The sequence below is a fragment of the Nycticebus coucang genome, chromosome 4 (genome assembly GCF_027406575.1).
Source record: "Nycticebus coucang isolate mNycCou1 chromosome 4, mNycCou1.pri, whole genome shotgun sequence".
Classification (NCBI taxonomy): Eukaryota; Metazoa; Chordata; class Mammalia; order Primates; family Lorisidae; genus Nycticebus; species Nycticebus coucang.
Genome location: NC_069783.1, coordinates 113,066,081 through 113,084,476, shown reverse-complemented (window position 1 = coordinate 113,084,476; position 18,396 = coordinate 113,066,081). Strand labels below are relative to the sequence as shown.

Below are 18,396 nucleotides of genomic sequence, written 5' to 3'. Positions count from 1 at the left end.
TTAAAAATTATCTTTCTACTTTTATTTGGATAACTCATGTTAAAGTTGTCCAGTGTCTTTCTGTATTATACTTTGAACTCGCTCACTCTCTTTTTTTTTTTTTTTTTTTGTGGAAAGAGGGTCTTACCCTGTCATCCTGGGAAAAGTGCCATGGCATCATGGCTCACAGCAACCTCAAACTCCTGGGTTCAAGTGATCCCCTTGCCTCAGTCTCCCAAATAGCTGGGACTACAGGTGTGCACCACCACACCTAACTAATTTTTCTATTTTTAGTAGAGATGGGATCTTGCTCTTGTTAAGACTAGTTTCAAACTCCTTAGTTTGAGCAATTCACCTGCCTCAGCTTCCCAAAGTGCTAGGATTACAGGCATGAGCCACCATGCCGGGCCTGAGCACTCTGTATTTTATTTATTTCTTTTTTTTTTTTTTTGCAGTTTTTGGCCAGGGCCGGGTTTGAACCTGCTACCTCCAGTATATGGGACCGGCGCCCTACTCCTTTGAGCAACAGGCGCTGCCCTTCTGAGCACTCTTTAAACTCTGCTTTATTCTAGATCTATTTCTTTAAAAGGAATATAGACGTAAAAACATTTTTATGCTACCTATGTTTATCATTTATTTATCTTCATCCTAATTTTACTGTATTGAGGTGATTTAAACCATGTCACTTACTACTCAAGAGTAGGAAGTTACTAGAGGACTAATTGAGAAGAAGTAAGGCAATATACATACATTTTTTTTTTTTTTTTTTTTGAGAGAGAGACAGTCTCACTATGTCGCCCTACATAGAGTGCCTTGGCATCACAGTTCACAGCAACCTCAAACCTTTGGGCTTAAGTGATTCTCTTGCCTCAGCCTCTCAAGTAGCTAGGGCTATAGGCGCATCCACAATGCCCAGCTTTTTTTGTGGTTGTTGTTGTTGAGACAAAGTTCTACCCTATGCCCTAAGCAGAGCGTAATGGCGTAACTCGCTGCAACCTCAGACTCAGGCTGCGGCCATCCTGCTGCCTCAGCCTCCGAAACCACTGGGATTACAGGTTACTGATTACTCTTCTTAGCGCCCAGCTGGGTTTTTCAATTTTTTTCATAAGTCAGTGTCTCACTGTCACTCAGACAAGCCTCGAACTCCTGAGCTCAAGCAATCCTCCTATCTTAGCCTTCCACAGTGCTCACAGGTGTGAGCCACCACACCCGGCTATTTGTTGTTGTTGTTGAGCAGGCCTGGGCCAGATTCGAACCCACCAGCCCCTGTGTATGTGGCCAGCATCCTAACCATTGAGCTATGGGTGCCGAGCCAGAAGTAAGGCAATATTATTTGTCACATAGCAAGAAGAAAAGGACATGGGGCTCAGATGTAGATTCAGCTTTGTGTATTTTTTTGTTGTCGTTGTTGTTTTTGTGGCTTTGTGTATTAATAGGACAGGTTCAGAACTTTTTCAAAGTAAATAAAGCATTTTCCCCCCACATTTTTTAAAATTACTAATGCTTTTTTGGCCAGGCACAATGGCTCATGCCTATAATCCTAGCACTCTGGGAGGCGAGGTGGGTGGATTGTCTGAGCTCATAGGTTCGAGACCAGCCTGAGCAAGAGAGGGATCCCATCTCTAAAAACAGCCAGGTGTTGTGACAGGCGCTGGTACTCCTTGTTTCTCAGGAGGCTGAGTCAAGAGAATTTCTTGAGCCCAAGAGTTTGAGGTTGCTGTGAGCTGTGACGCCATGGCAACATGTGACCCTTGTACCAAGGGTGACAAAGTGTGACCCTCTCAAAAAACTAAAAAGGAAAAATATCCTTTTTGAAAAATTCTCAGTACTTGTTAGTCATTTCTGAATTTTGGTTATAGTTGCTTTTATATTTTTTAATTGGACCTTAGAAATTAAAGGAAAATGGATTGATTCAAAGGTTATGTAAGCATGTAAATGTAAAATATAAGAGGGATAAAAGATGTGGAGAATGAATTTTAGACCTACTTTCTCTCAATCAACTTTTTTTTTGAGACAATCTCAAGCTGTTACATCTGGGTAGAGTGCTGTGGCCTCTTAGCTCACAACAACCTTCAACTCTTGGGCTGAAACGATCCTCTTGCCTCAGTTTTTCTATTTTTAGTAGAGACAGGGTCTCACTCAGCTGTCTCGAACTCATGAGCTCAAGCTATCCACCTGCTGTGGATTACAGGTGGGAGCCACCATGCCTGGCGAAGAAAAGGTTTTGATCATCTTTATGAAAATAAGACTATGTCAGAAATGGAAACCTTTGATGGTTTAGAGTTAGATTTTATAACAGGCTTGGTGCCCATATCTCAGTGGTTAGGGTGCCAGCCACATGCACTGGGGTTGGTAGCTGGCCCGGGCCTGCTAAACAACAGTGACGACAACAACAACAACAAAAAACAGGTGTTGTGGCAGGTGCCTGTAGTCCCAGGTACTTGGGAGGCAAGAGAATCGTTTTAAGCCTAGGAGTTTGTGGTTGCTGTGAGCTGTGATGCGACAGCACGCTACCAAGGGTGACATAGTAAGACTCTGTCTCAAAAAAAAAAAAAAAGGCCTAGCGCCTATTGCACATTGGTTACGGTGCCAGCCACATGCACTGAGGCTGGTGGGTTCAAACCTGGCCCGGGCCAGCTAAACAACAATGACAACTGCAACAAAAAATAGCCAGGCGTTGTGGCAGGCTATTAGTTGTGGTCCCAGCTACTTGGGAGGCTGAGGCAAGACAATTGCTTGAGCCCAAGAGTTTGAGGTTACTGTGAGCTATGACTCCACAGCACTTTACGCAGGGCAACATAGGGAGACTCTTGTCTCAAAAAAAAAAAAAGGATTTTATAATCCTAGGATTGGGTTACTCTTACAGGAAACATTTTTTTATATTTTAATATAGGCATTGAATGTTCTGAAACATTTGAAGTCATACAGAAGAATTTCTCCTCCAGTGGACCTAGAATATCAGTATATGTTGGAACATGTAATAACTTTGCCATCAGCTGCCCAAACTAGACTGCCTTTTCATCTAATATTCTTTGGCACAGCACAGAACTTCTGGAAAATTCTCTGTATGTTCATTAACTTTTTTGTGAATTTTATTGAATAGCCAAATATTTTTTTCCTAAGCATATTATACTCTCCTTATTTCCTTTCTAGCTACAGAACTCAGCGAGGAATCCTTCCCAACATTGCTCTTAATTTCTAAATTAATGAAGGTAATGGGTTAAAACTTAGTAAGACATTTATTTATCCTACAATTAATCTGACCCCATGTAAAAGACTGTTACGCTACTTTCACACAGAATCTTAAAAGTGAACATATAAATGAGCCATAACTTTCCTTTCTTTGAAGTTCTCTCTGGACACTCTGTACGTGTCTACAGCCAAACATGTTTTTGAGAAAAAACTGAAACCGAAGCTCTTTAAGTTAACTCAAGCTAAATCCTCAACACTGATTAACAAGGAAGTAACTAAGATCACTCAGACCATCGAATCCTACTTACTGTCGATAGTCAACCCAGAGTGGGCTGTGGCTATTGCCATCAGCCTTGCCCAGGATATCCCTGAAGGTAAAGATATTTGCTTTAAAATTATAGTAAAATAAACTTATTTCTTTGTGTCTTTAAGGAAGAGGAATGCAAGAGTTTTAAAATGTGTTTGCCTCTCTCTTGTGGTGTTGCTAAAGGATTGCAGTCTGGTTAGGGTGTGTGGATACAAGCACTCCCCAACTTGGTGCTGGGAATATAGAGTTATGTGTTACTTTCTAACATCCAGTTGTACTTCCGATGATAAATCTTTAGACGGTCTTATGTAACCAAACAAATACACAAACACAGGCACTTATTACCATATTTTCAGTTGTAACACAAGTTTGAGAATAACTCTTTTTTTAAAAAAGACTCATCACGTTCGACGACCTTGACTTAGTGGTTAGGGTGCTGGCTGGCCACATACACCAGGGCTGGCAGGTTCAAACTCTGCCCAGGCCTGCTAAACAACTGAAACTATAACAATAACAAAAAATAGCCGGGTATTATGGTAGGCGCCTGTAGTCCCAGCTACTTGGGAGGCTAAGGCAAGCGAATTGCTTGAGCCCAAGAGTTTGAAGTTGCTGTGAGCTGTGATGCCATGGCACTCTACCTAAGGTAACATAGTAAGACTCCGTCTCAAAAAAAAAAGGCTCATCAGTAAAGAACTAGTTTTTAAAACTGGGGCAAATTCTTAGAATGGAATATTATGTAGCTGATTTTGAAAGATGTCCAGGATATAAAGTGAGACCAGCAGATCATACTAGCATATGTATGGTATTATCCCATTTGGGTTAAAGTGTGCATGTATACATGTATGCACACGTGTGCGCACACACACTCTCTGAGAAAACTTCTGGAAGAAATACAGGAATTTAAAAAATAGAAACCGATGAGGGCCTCTGTGGGCTTTTAAAATCTACTTTGTAGGTGGCGCCTGTGGCTCAGGGAGTAGGGTGCTGGTCCCATATACCAAGGGTGGCAGGTTCAACCCGACCCTGGTCAAAAAACTGCAAAAAATAAAGAAATAAAAATAATTTAAAAAATAAAAATAAAATAAAATCTACTTTGTGTCCTGTTCTGTTTAAATTCTTTTTTACTGTGACTATGCATTTTTACGATTCAAAAAAAACTTGCTAATTTGAACAAAATATATTTTCCTGTAAGAGTTAAGATTTACTTATATTCCTAGCCATAAAAACTAGCCCCCCCCAAAAAAAGAAAAATAGATATACTTATAAATCTTTTTTTTTTTTTTTAACTTTTTAGGTTCCTTCAAGATGTCTGCTTTGAAATTCTGCCTTTATTTAGCTGAAAGATGGCTAGGAAATATCCCATCACAGGTGTGTCTGGCTTTATTTGGTTTTTATTTACTTATTTATTTATTTTGAGACAGAGTGTTATTGTGTCACCCTTGGTAGAGTGCCATAGCATCACATCTCGCATCAACCTCAAATTCTTGGGCTTAAGCGATTGATTCTCTTGCTTCAACCACCCAAGTAACCGTGACTACAGGTGCCTGCCACAACACCTGGCTATTTTTAGAGATAGGTCTCTCTCTCGCTCAGGCTGATCTCAAACTTGTAAGCTTGGGCAATCTGCCTGCCTCAGCCTCCCAGAGTGCTAGGATTACAGGCATGAGCCACTGTGCCCGGCAGTTTATTTGGTTTTTGTTTTTTGTTTAGAGACAGGGTCTCACTCTGTTGCCTAGGCTTTAGCATCGTGGTATAATTTTAGCTCACTGAAGCCTTAATCTTCTGGCCTCAAATGATCTTGCCATCTCAGCTTCTCAAGTAGCTGAGACTACAGGCATGCACTACCATGCCCATCTGGTTTTTTTACTTCTTGTAGAGATGGGATCATTCTATGTTGCCAAGGCTGGTGTCAAGTGTTCCTCTTACCTCAGCCTCCCAAGGTGCTGGGATTACAGGGGTATTCACCATGCCTAGCCTAGGTATGTCTGAACTGTAAGAGTAAAGGTTCTTTCTTGTGAATTCAGTCATGCTTCCTTAGTCTGCTTTCTCTTCTTCCCCTGGTGTCTCAAATGGAGGAAGAAGACCAAGGCTTTGTGTGGATGCTTAAGGACATAGCTAAGGAAGGATGAGACCATGATTGGTAAAGTTAGATTTTTTTTTTTTTTTTGTAGAGACAGAGTCTCACTTTACGGCCCTCGGTAGAGTGCCGTGGCCTCACACAGCTCACAGCAACCTCCAACTCCTAGGCTTAAGCGATTCTCTTGCCTCAGCCTCCCGAGTAGCTGGGACTACAGGCGCCCACCACAACGCCCAGCTATTTTTTGGTTGCAGTTTGGCCGGGGCCGGGTTTGAACCCGCCACCCTCGGTATATGGGGCCAGCGCCTTACCGACTGAGCCACAGGCGCCGCCCGGTAAAGTTAGATTTTTAGTCTGAAGTGAGATTTATAAAATAAGGTTCTCTTTTGCTTGGAACATTTCAAAAGGATGAAAAGCGTCAAAAAGCTGAGGCTTTGTTGAAGAAACTCCATATCCAGTACCGGCGATCTGGGACGGAAGCTGTGCTCATAGCCCACAAGCTGAACACGGAGGAATATTTAAGAGTGATAGGAAAGCCAGCACATCTCATTGTCAGTCTGTATGAACATCCTAGCATCAGCCAAAGAATTCAGAATGCATCTGGCAAAGATTATCCCGGTGAGGACAAAATTCCTTTTGGTTTGTGGGGTTTTTTTAATTTGTTTGTTTGTTTGGTTTGGTTTGGTTTTTTGGTTCAAGAAGAACTATCATTTTGATTCCCACCTTTCTGATAATAAAAACTTAATTTTTTTAAATATATTTTTATCCATATACCTTAGATATTCATGCAGCAGCTAAAGAAATAGCCGAAGTCAATGAAATTAATTTGGAAAAAGTCTGGGACATGTTGTTGGAAAAATGGCTATGCCCTTCAACAAAACCTGGTGAAGTAAGTAGTCATGACCAAGAATATCTCTTGTTGAATATGAGCAAATTGCCTCTTCTCAAAGATCGAATAATTGTTCTGCACAATTTAATCTTAGGTTTTAATTCATAGTTTTTATATCACTTGGCCTTTGATTCAGCAAGTATGTTTTAAGTGCTTACCAAGAGCAAGGACTGTGTTTCAGTGAAAACAGGAGTTAGAAGCATGTCTAGGCCAGATACAATCTGTGGTTAACTGTTCAAAACCAGTATTTAGGCCAGGCACGATGGCTCACACCTATAATCCTAGGACTCTGGGAAGTCAAGGTTGGTGGACTTAAGGTCACGAGTTCAAGACCAGCCTCAGCAAAAGCTAGACCCTCGTCTCTACTATAAATACAAAAACTAAGGGAAGAGGATCACTTGAGCCCAAGTTGGAAGTTGCTGTGAGCTATGACGCCTCGGCACTCTACCCAGGGTGACAGCTTGAGACTCTGTCTCAAAAACAAAACATATTTATAGCTGTTATAATGTATACATAAATTCAAAGTACAAACTAAATCTCCTTGAGGCCGGGAACTGCATCTATTCATGGCCTCTAGCACATAATACTTTGTAAGTCACAATAACTATATCCTGAATTAATGAATGACTCATTTAAAATTCATGGAGTCCTTTTCTTTTAAAAATTGTCCAATGGGCTCAGCGCCTGTAGCTCAGCAGCTAGGGTGCTGGCCACATACACCAGAGCTGGCGGGTTGAAACCCAGCCCGGGCCTGCCTAACAACAGTGACAACTACAACTGAAAAATAGCCGGGCATTGTGGCAGGCTCTTGTAGTCCCAGCTACTTGAGAGGCTGAGGCAAGAGAAATGTTTAAGCCCAAGAGTTTGAGGTTGCTGTGAGCTGTGATGCCATGGCACTCTACCTAGGGCGACATAGCAAGACTCTGTCTCAAAAAAAAAAAAAAAAATTGTCCAATGAATAAAAGCTCTAGGAGGACAGGAATATTCGTTTTATTTATTCAGGCAACCCATGTTCTTAAAATCATGCCCATCATGGGGCGGCGCCTGTGGCTCAGTCGGTAGGACGCTGGCCCCATATACTGAGGGTGGCGGGTTCAAACCCGTCCCCGGCCAAACTGCAACCAAAAAAAAAAAAAATAGCCGGGCATTGTGGCGGGCGCCTGTAGTCCCACCTACTCGGGAGGTTGAGGCAAGAGAATCGCTTAAGCCCAGAAGTTGGAGGTTGCTGTGAGCTGTGTGAGGCCACGGCACTCTACCGAGGGCCATAAAGTGAGACTTGTCTCTACAAAAAAAAAAAAAAAATCATGCCCATCACATAGTAAGTGCTCAGTAAATGTTAAATGAATGAATGTGAGTAAAACCCATCACTCAAGCAAAATTCTTTTCTTAATTATTTGCATTGTAGTTTTTCTGTGTAAACAGAATTTTGTATATTGGGTTTTTTATCTAATAGATGTTCATAAGATCAAAGTTTTTACTGTCAAACTTTTTTCAGTTTTTGACCTATCTTCTTTCTTTTTCAAAGAATCCATCAGAATTGTTTGAACTTCAAGAAGATGAAGCACTGCAAAGGTATTCATTTCCTTTACTTACATTTGCCTGTATCTTGATGCCTAGTAGGAATTTATCAATAAATTTTTCAGTGGTTTGTTTTTAAAAGACTTTCTTAGTATAACTTGGGTCAGAGTCTCTGAGAAGAATCAGTTCATTAATACGTAGCCGTGAGTATCTCCAGTGGAAAAAATCAGAGACAACCAAGAATTTCTGAACCCTCAGTGAGCTCTTATAAACATTTGGGATTCCTACAACTCCTTAAGCAGAAAGTGCATCTCAAGCATAGGAAAATTCTAGCTAGGACTTTGGCTCTGAGTTCTCTCACCCTGGTAAGCTGAGGTGGTTCAGATATGGGCCACCAGATTCCTTATGCCCTTGTGACCTATGACTGAGTCTTGATTGGTCATGGCTTGTAGTCTTGAGAAGACTGTGTCTGAGCCCAAGTCAGAAAGAATGCGGTAAGCCATCAATATTGCTTGGCGTAGGCATGGAGAGGGTGTGGTAGCACGCATGCCAGCTTTCTACCGTTCCTGGCCTATACCAAAAGTAGGTCAAGAGGCCTAGGAGGCCCTCAGCCTTGAAAAAAAGTATCTCCTTGTTTGGAGCAGAGCTGGCCTAACTATGCACTCCATGCCCTCCTTCCCTCTGGACTCCAAACCTGGCCTTTTTTAGTCTTTTAAGGGCAGGGACACCTTTGTTCAAGCAAGAGGAATCTCCTGAAGTGTCTAACTCCGGGGTCCTCAAACTGCGGCCCGCGGGCCACACGAAGGGGGTGTGATTATATTTGTTCCCGTTTTGCTTTTTTACTTCAAAATAAGATATGTGCAGTGTGCATAGGAATTTGTTCATAGTTTTGTTTTGGTTTTTTTTTAAACTATAGTCTGGCCCTCCAACGGTCTGAGGGACAGTGAATTGGCCCCCTGTTGAAAAAGTTTGAGGAGGCCTGGTCTAACTGAATCAGCCACAGGGAGAGTCTCAGAGGGAAACAATTCAAAGTGAGGGTTGGGGGAGAGAAAATCCTAAAAGGGTACTTCATGCAAAGTTGATAACTTCTGCCTTATCCCACTGAGAGCTCCACCCTACCACTTCTCAAATCCACCTGACCTATCTTGCCCTGTCCTGGGAGAGGTACCCTGCCCTGACTCTAGAGGTTGAAACATGTCTTTAGGGTGGCGCCTGTGGCTCAGTGAGTAGGGCGCCGGCCCCATATGCTGAGGGTGGCGGGTTCAAACCCAGCCCCGGCCAAACTGCAACAAAAAAATAGCCGGGCGTTGTGGCGGGCGCCTGTAGTCCCAGCTGCTTGGGAGGCTGAGGCAAGAGAATCGCGTAAGCCCAAGAGTTAGAGGTTGCTGTGAGCCGTGTGACGCCACGGCACTCTACCCAAGGGCCGTACAGTGAGACTCTGTCTCTACAAAAAAAAAAAAAAAGAAACATGTCATTAACAAGGTCCTGAGTACTAAAACACAAAATTTCTTTCTTTCTTTTTTTTTTTTAATTATTTTGTATTAAATCATAACTTTGTACATTGATGGATTTATGGGGTTCAGGGTAAAACACAAAATTTCATATGTGAAGTATTCAAAGGTTTTACAGCTATGGTTTATGTTAATTTATTAAATAAGGAGAATTTAAATGATCACAGATTACCTAGCTCTATCATAGATAAGGAGGCTGAGACCTGGGTTTTTTTTTTATTATTATTTTTTAGAGACCTGGTTTTATTATATTTATTTTCCTCCTTTAAAGGGGAAAGCAAAAATGTCATTGACTCATAATCCTTCCAACCTTCGTTTGGGATGTCTAATGACTTTCTATTGACAGAAACATAAGTCTGTTGTTTTGGTAATCTATCACTAAATTAAATAAATGTAGTTAAATTTTTTTCCAGAGTCCAGTATCTCCTTCTGTCTCGTCCGATTGATTATAGTTCAAGAATGCTGTTTGTATTTGCAACATCAGCAACAACCGTAAGCTCTGGAAACTTAATCAAAACTCTTCTCTGTATCTCAGCTTAACACTTTTTTCTGTGTATTTACCATGCTTGATTTCATGCACATATGATTCAAATGATGTGCACATTATTATTCAAAGTGCATCTGACTTTATAAACAAGGATTGTGCTGTCCACCATGCTCCATTTAATGTCGGCCTAGTAACATCTGCCGGTGCACTTGTTAACAGCTCCTATAGGTTATCTTATTTATTCCTGATAACAGGGTGGCTCCTGTGGGTCAGTGGGTAGGGCGCCGGCCCCATATACCAAGGGTGGCAGGTTCAAACCCAGCCCCGGCCAAACTGCAAAAAAAAAAAAAAAATAGCCGGGCTTTGTGGCAGGTGCCTATAGTCACAGCTACTTGGGAGGCTAAGGCAAGAGAATCGCCTAAGCCCAGGAGTTGAAGGTTGCTGTGAGGAGTGTGACGCCATGGCACTCTACTGGGGCCAATAAAGTGAAACTCTGTCTCTACAAAAAACTATATATATATATATATTCCTGATAACAGGGGGCCAGACAAACTGGCCACAAGAAAAGCCTCTGCTGTGGCCTCACAACCTGGTATAATTCAGCTACTTGCTCCTGTCAGACCACCCTCTCTGCCCCCCAACTTCAGCTAGACTCAACTTGCAGTTTTCCCCCATGGCAATGTGACATTCAGGTTTTTGCACATAGAAATGTCCTCTGAGGCATTTGGAGCATAGGGAGGGGAAGGATGTGGAGCCAGTAGGCAAGTAGTTGTAGAATATGAAGAAAGGGAGGAAGTCTGAGGTGCTGACTACAGGTCCATGACAGAGAGGAAAAATAGCACCCCCCACGCCCCTCTCCCCTTTTTACATGTTTGTTTGTCTTTTAGTCACTCTTTCAAATGAAAATGGTATTTAATGCAAAGTGGCTAATGTATCTCACAGCTCAGCTATACACGTACTTTTCCTTGCAGTATGCTTTTTTTTGTTTTGTTTTGTTATTGGCGGGGGCCGGGTTTGAACCCACCACCTCCGGCATATAGGGCCAGCGCCCTACTCTGTTGAGCCACAGGCGCCACCCATTTCCTTGCAGTATGCTTTTTGTATATTTACCATTTTGCCACATAGATATTGAGTACTTTTCTTTTTTTTTTTTTTTTTTGGCCAGGACTGGGTTTGAACCCGTCACCTCCAGCATATGGGACCGGCGCCCCACTCTGTTGAGCCACAGGTGCCACCCAATGAGCACATCTTAATTGATTCATATTAACATGTAATTGGTTGGGAGCAGTGGCTCATGTCTATAATCCTTGCACTTGGGAGGCTGAGGCAGGAGGATTGCTTGAGGCCAAGAGTTTAAGAACAGCCTGAGGGGCTCGGCGCCTGTGGCTCAAGTGGCTAAGGCGCCAGCCACATATACCTGAGCTGGCAGGTTCGAATCCAGCCCTGGCCCGCCAAACAACAATGATGGCTGCAACCAAAAAAGAGCTGGGCATTGTGGCGGGGCGCCTGTAGTCCCAGCTACTTGGGAGGCAGAGACAGGAGACTTGCTTGAGCCCAGGAGTTGGAAATTGCTATGAGCTGTGATGCTACGGCACTCTACCCAAGGCAACAGCTTGAGACTGTCTCAAAAAAAAAAAAAAAAAAAAAAACAGTCTGAGGGGCTCAGCGCCTGTGGCTCAAGCGGCTAAGACACCAGCCACATATACTGGAACTGGCAGATTCGAATCCAGCCTGGGCCTGCCAAACAACAATGACAGCTACAACCAAAAAATAGCCAGGCGTTTTGGTGGGCAGCTATATTTCCAGCTACTTGGGAGACTGAGGCAAGAGACTCACTTAAGCCCAAGAGTTTGAGGTTTCTGTGAGCTGTGACGCCAGGGTACTCTCCCCAGGGCGACAGCTTGAGACTGTCTCAAAAAAACAAAAACAAACAAACAAAAAACATTCTTAAGTGTGAAAGTCATCTGTGGTTTTCAATACTGTCAGTGCATGCTTGTGCTTAACAATGACTACAAGAGTTGGAGCCCTCTGCCTTAATTCTGCAATTAGTTTTACCATTGCTTTTGCACCGTCAGTGCAAATGTCAACACTGTGTAAAAGCCCAATGACATCTTAGTATCATTATGAAAATAGTTTTGACCCTTTTATTCCTGAGTCTCAGGACTGCCCTTCCACAGGTCGATGAGCCATGTGTTGAGAAGTACCATATTATACAGTGCATTTCTTAAGGGAAAAGATTGATTTTAATTTTTTTTTTTTTTTTTTTTTGGTAGAGACAGAGTCTCACTGTACCGCCCTCGGTAGAGTGCCGTGGCGTCACACGGCTCACAGCAACCTCTAACTCTTGGGCTTACGCGATTCTCTTGCCTCAGAGGCCTCCCGAGCAGCTGGGACTACAGGCGCCCGCCACAACGCCCGGCTATTTTTTTTTTTGTTGCAGTTTGGCCAGGGCTGGGTTTGAACCCGCCACCCTCAGCATATGGGGCCGGCGCCCTACTCACTGAGCCACAGGCGCTGCCCTTAACTTTTTTTCTTTTTTGAGACAGAGTATTACTTTATTGTCCCCAGTAGAGCGTCATGGTGTCATAGCTCACAGCAACCTCAAACTCTTGGGCTCAAGTGAACCCCCACCTCAGCCTCCCAAGTAGCTGGGACTATAGATGCCTGCCACAATACCCAGCTATGTTTTTAGAGATGTATTCTCACTCTTGCTCAGGCTGGTCTCGAACTCCTGAGCTCAAGCGATCCACCCATCTCAGCCTCCCAGAATGCTAGAATTACAGGCATGAGCCACTGCACCTGGTCCAACTTTAATTTTTTTTTTTTTTTTTTTTTTGTAGAGACAGAGTCTCACTGTACCGCCCTCGGGTAGAGTGCCGTGGCGTCACACGGCTCACAGCAACCTCTAACTCTTGGGCTTACGCGATTCTCTTGCCTCAGCCTCCCGAGCAGCTGGGACTACAGGCGCCCGCCACAACGCCCAGCTATTTTTTTGTTGTTGCAGTTTGGCTGGGGCTGGGTTTGAACCTACCACCCTCAGCATATGGGGCCAGCGCCCTACTCACTGAGCCACAGGCGCCGCCCCCAACTTTAATTTTTTAAGAATTATGTTGTTAAGGCACCGGCCCCATATACCAAGGGTGGTGGGTTCAAACCCGGCCCCAGCTGAACTGCAACCAAAAAATAGCTGGGCGTTGTGGCGGGCGCCTGTAGTCCCAGCTACTCGGGAGGCTGAGGCAAGAGAATCGCTTAAGCCCAGGAGTTGGAGGTTGCTGTGAGCTGTGTGATGCCATGGCACTCTACCGAGGGCCATAAAGTGAGACTCTGTCTCTACAAAAAAAAAAAAAAAAGAATTATGTTGTTTATGTTACCTAAGCTGAAACTTGTTTACCCACCAACATGCAAGTCTGCAACTCTCCAACCCTGTCTTGGTTTTCCAGACATTAGGTATGCATCAGTTAACGTTCGCTCACAGAACTCGTGCTCTTCGGTGTCTCCTGTATTTGGCTGACAAGAAAACTATAGAATCTCTCTTTAAAAAACAGATCGAAGACGTGAAGTAAGTAGAATATTTTTGTTGTATTAAGAAATAAGAAACAGGGCGGCACCTGTGGCTCAGTCGGTAAGGCGCCAGCCCCATATACCGAGGGTGGCGGGTTCAAACCCGGCCCCGGCCAAACTGCAACCAAAAAATAGCTGGGCATTGTGCCAGGCGCCTGTAGTCCCAGCTACTCGGGAGGCTGAGGCAAGAGAATCGCTTAAGCCCAGGAGTTGGAGGTTGCTGTGAGCTGTGTGCGGCCACGGCACTCTACCGAGGGCCATAAAGTGAGACTCTGTCTCTACAAAAAAAAAAAAAAAAACAAAGAAATAAGAAACAGGGCGGCACCTGTGGGGCTCAGTGAGTAGGGCGCCAGCCTCATATACCAAGGGTGGTGGGTTCAAACCTAGCCCCAGCCAAACTGCAAACAACAACAACAACAAAAATAGCCGGGTGTTCTGGTGGGCGCCTATAGTCCCAGCTACTCGGGCGGGAGGCTGAGATAAGAGAATCGCCTAATCCCAAAAGCTGGAGGTTGCTGTGAGCTGTGACAGCACCGTACTCTACTGAGGGTGATAAAGTGAGACTCTGTCTCTACAAAAAAATAAAAAAGAAAAAACAAATAAGAAACACAGCTCGGCACCCATAACACAGTGGTTAGGGCGCCAGCCACATACACCAAGGTTGGTGGGTTCGAACCCAGCCTGGGCCAGATAAGCAACAATGACAACTGCAACAGAGAAAATAGCTGGGTGTTGTTGCAGGAGCCTGTAGTCCCAGCTACTTGGGAAGCTAAGGTAAGAGAATCTCTAAAGCCCAAGCGTTTGAGGCTGCTGTGAGCTATGAGGCCACGGCTTTACTCTTTTTTCTTAAGGGAAAAAAGGAAATAAGAAACAGGCTCAGTGCCTATAGTTCAGTGGTTAGGGCGCCGCCCACATACACCAGGGCTTTTGGGTTCGAGCCTGGCCCAGGCCAGCTAAAACAACAATGACAACAACAAAATATCGAGGCGTGGTGGCAGGTGCCTGTAGTCCCAGCTACTTGGGAAGTGGAGGCAAGAGAATCACTTGAGTCCAAGAGTTCAAGGTTGCTGTGACTTCATGGCACCCTAACGAGGGCAACATAGTGAAACTGTCTCAAAACAAAACAAAACAAACAAAAAAAGAAATAAGAAATAAAATTAATTTTTGTACCCTTATATTAATCTGAAATTTAAAAATAAAAGAAATAGGAAACATTATTTTTTGAAAGTATAACTTTTAAGCCCCTTACTTCAGAAGACTGCATTAGAGTAGCTGTGTGATGTAGTGCTGTTGCCTTTGATAGCCTCGGCATTTTGGCAAAGGGGGAATGGGCCTTTGAGAACATGTTCACATCATTTCTAGGAGATATTTAGAAACTGAATGTTTTCTGTATCTTGCTCAAACTGCTTTCTATCTGGTGCTATATTCAGTGAATATATTTAGAACCCCAAAATGTACATTTAAAAACAAATTGGCAAAAAAAAAAAAAGAAAAAGAAATTGGTGGCGACGCCTGTAGCTCAGTGAGTAGGGCACTGGCCCTGTACACAGAAGATGGTGGGTTCGAGCCCAGTCCAGCCCTGCTAAACAACAATGATGACAACTGCAACAAAAAGTAGCCGGCCATTGTGGGGGATGCCTGTAGTCCCAGCTACTCAGGAGGCTGAGGCAAGAGAATCGCTTGAGTCTAAGAGTTTGAAGTTGCTGTGAGCTGTGATGCCACAGCACTCTACCAAGGGTGACATAATAAGACTCCGTCTCAAAAATAAATAAATAAATAAATAAAAATTGGCCTAATATTTTCATACCGTGGCTTGTATTTTAAATGTCAGTGTGGCCCATGAGAATGCTTTATCTAACACACCTCTGTTTTCCAGATCTGATTTGAAATGTCTAACCTTTCTGGCATTATTTGAGGCTTTGAATATCCCCATCACTTATGAACTATTCTGCAGCAGTCCTAAAGAAGGAATGATTAAGGGTCTATGGAAGAACCATAGTCACGAGGCCATGGTAAGTTCACAAAGTCATTCAGGTGATACAGCCCTTTCCTTTGTGCTGATGGGTTTCCTCAGTTCCCTGAATTGTCTCAGATTTCTGGAAGACAAAACCAGAGAAATTGTTTAAGCCAATCAAGTCCACCGCTCTGAAACCTTTTCTACTCTCCTGCCCTGGGATGTGGATGGGTACAGCCACTTTGAAAGTACCCTTTCTGCTCTTCCTCAAAGCCCTTTAGGCTAAAGTCATATTTGCCAACAAGAGAGCACTTTTATGGGCGGTGCCTGTGGTTCAGTGAGTAGGGCGCCGGCCCCATATGCCGAGAGTGGCGGGTTCAAACCCAGCCCTGGCCAAAACTGCAAAAAAAATAGCCGGGCGTTGTGGCGGGCGCCTGTAGTCCCAGCTGCTCGGGAGGCTGAGGCAAGAGAATCGCGTAAGCCCAAGAGTTAGAGGTTGCTATGAGCCGTGTGACGCCACGGCACTCTACCGAGGGCGGTACAGTGAGACTCTGTCTCTACAAAAAAAAAAAAAAAGAGAGCACTTTTATGGGTGGCGCCTGTACCTCAAAGGAGTAGGGCACTGGCCCCATACGCGGGAGGTGGCAGGTTCAAACCCAGCCCCATTCAAAAACTGCAAAAAAAAAAGAAAAGAAAAGACTGGGCGCCTGTGGCTCAAGCGGCTGAGGGGCTGGCCACATACACCTGAGCTGGTGGGTTCGAATCCAGCCCCGGGCCCACCGAACAATAGTGACGGCGCAACCAAAAAATAGCCGGGCACTGTGGCGGGCGCCTATGGTCCCAGCTACTTGGAAGGCGGAGGCAGGAGAATCGCTTGAGCCCAGGAGTTGGAGGTTGCTGTGAGCTGTGATGCTACAGCACTCTACCCAGGGCGACAGCTTGAGGCTCTGTCTCAAAAAAAAAAAAAAAAAAGGAAGGAAGGCTTCAATAGGCATTTTTGGATTATAAGCATATTTTGTATTAACTTACCCTACCTTTCCCAAAGGTGGTTTGTTTTTTTTTTTTTGGTTTTTGGCCGGGGCTGGGTTTGAACCCGCCACCTCCGGCATATGGGACCGGCGCCCTACCCCTTGAGCCACAGGCGCCGCCCCCAAAGGTGGTTTGATTTATTGATATCTTGATGCATTGTCGTTTTTCTTTACTATTTTTTTGTAGGCAGTAAGATTAGTGGCTGAGCTTTGTTTAGAATATAAAATCTATGACCTGCAGCTTTGGAATGGACTCTTACAAAAGCTTCTTGGCTTCAAAATGGTAAGTCTCAGTGCCCCAGACTAAGTGTGTGTGTGTGTCTGTCTCTTTTTTTTTTTTGAGACAGAGCCTCATGCTGTTACCCTGGGTAGAGTGCTGTGGCATCACAGCTCACAGCAACCTCCAACTCCTGGGCTCAAGTGATTTTCCTGCCTCTGCCTCCCAAGTAGCTGGGACTACAGGTGCCTGCCACAATACCCGGCTATTTTTTGGTTGCAGCCGTCATTGTCGTTTGGCGGGCCAGGCTGGATTTGAACCTGCCAGCTCAGGTATATGTGGCTGGCACCTTAGCCACTTGAGCCACAGGTGCTGAGCCCAGACTAAGTATATTTTAAAGCTTTTGCACCATATCTCCTAAACATTTTCCATTGATAATTGTTACTGAGCAGATGTGTGCTGAAAGCACATTTACTGCCTGGGTTCATGCCACATTTAAAGAACTTGGTATTAGGCCAGAGAGTATAAACTCAAAATGACATAAATTTCACTGGGAAAAAAATAGAAGGTTCCCTGGCCTTTTTTGATATTTATGAACTTGTAAGTGAACTTCTGTGGCAGTTCTCATGGAAGACAAATTTTTTAATGATAGTCCTTTATTCAGAATCCAGTATTTTGTGTCAAAATTTCCCATTTTAGCGGTCTTTAAGACTTTTGAATTTTATTTTACTTTACAGATTTCTTATCTAAGGAAAGTTTTAAAAGCCATGTCTAGCATCCATTCTTTATGGCAGGTACGTAAATTTTGTTGAATTTAATCTTCGTGTTTCATGTTACTACTGAGCACTCGGGATTAGCAATCAGCTCCTCTATAAAGAATAGAACTGAGCAGCTCCAGGGTAAAATTCTGTTAAAGTAGTACCCAGACCCAGATACTCAGCTCACATGTCACCTCCCCAAAGGCATCACTTTCCTGAATTCTCCAGGCCCTATCAGTCATCTCTTCCTTTATACTCACAAAACATTTTTTTTTTCTTTTTTTTTTTTTGGCCAGGGGTAGGTTTGAACCCACCACCTCTGGCATATGGGACCGGCGCCCTACTCCTTGAGCCACAGGTGCCACCCCATTTTTTTTTCTTTTCTAACTTTTGTCACAATCTAATTTGCTTTTGTTAGTCGTTAGACTTCCCCCTTGAGTACTGTGAAGGTTTTAAAATCTAAGACCATTATACCCATATAATCATTATAATATTGTATAGAAATATGCTGAGTAAAACATGAAAATTCTTCTTTGCTCTTTTGTTTCTTAACTGTCTTCCCAGAGGTAACCACTATTTATTTATTTATTTTTTTGTAGAGACAGAGTCTCACTGTACTGCCCTCGGTAGAGGGCCATGATATCACACGGCTTACAGCAACCTCTACTCTTGGGCTTAGAGCAATTCTCTTGCCTCAGCCTCCCAAGCAGCTGGGACTACAGGTGCCCGCCACAACACCCGGCTATTTTTTTGTTGCAGTTTGGCCGGGGCTGGGTTTGAACCCGCCACCCTCGGCATATGGGGCCGGCGCCCTACTCACTGAGCCACAGGTGCCACCCGGTAACCACTATTTATAATTGCCTATGTAGGGAGGCGCCTGTGGCTCAGTGAGCAGGGCGCTAGCTCCATATACCGAGG

The 18,396-nt window shown here is 43.9% G+C and overlaps 1 protein-coding gene across 1 annotated transcript in view; it reads left to right on the top strand.

The window, feature by feature from the left end:
* KNTC1 (kinetochore associated 1) overlaps nt 1–18,396 on the top strand; it is a 109,816-nt gene that overhangs the window by 78,982 nt on the left and 12,438 nt on the right. The window contains exons 46-57 of the mRNA XM_053589707.1: nt 2,873–3,044; nt 3,133–3,191; nt 3,329–3,545; nt 4,773–4,846; nt 5,963–6,173; nt 6,335–6,444; nt 7,970–8,016; nt 9,887–9,965; nt 13,401–13,519; nt 15,398–15,533; nt 16,691–16,786; nt 17,458–17,514. Of these exons, the coding sequence (XP_053445682.1) occupies nt 2,873–3,044; nt 3,133–3,191; nt 3,329–3,545; nt 4,773–4,846; nt 5,963–6,173; nt 6,335–6,444; nt 7,970–8,016; nt 9,887–9,965; nt 13,401–13,519; nt 15,398–15,533; nt 16,691–16,786; nt 17,458–17,514 (1,377 nt within the window). The remainder of the gene's footprint in view (nt 1–2,872; nt 3,045–3,132; nt 3,192–3,328; nt 3,546–4,772; nt 4,847–5,962; nt 6,174–6,334; nt 6,445–7,969; nt 8,017–9,886; nt 9,966–13,400; nt 13,520–15,397; nt 15,534–16,690; nt 16,787–17,457; nt 17,515–18,396) is intronic.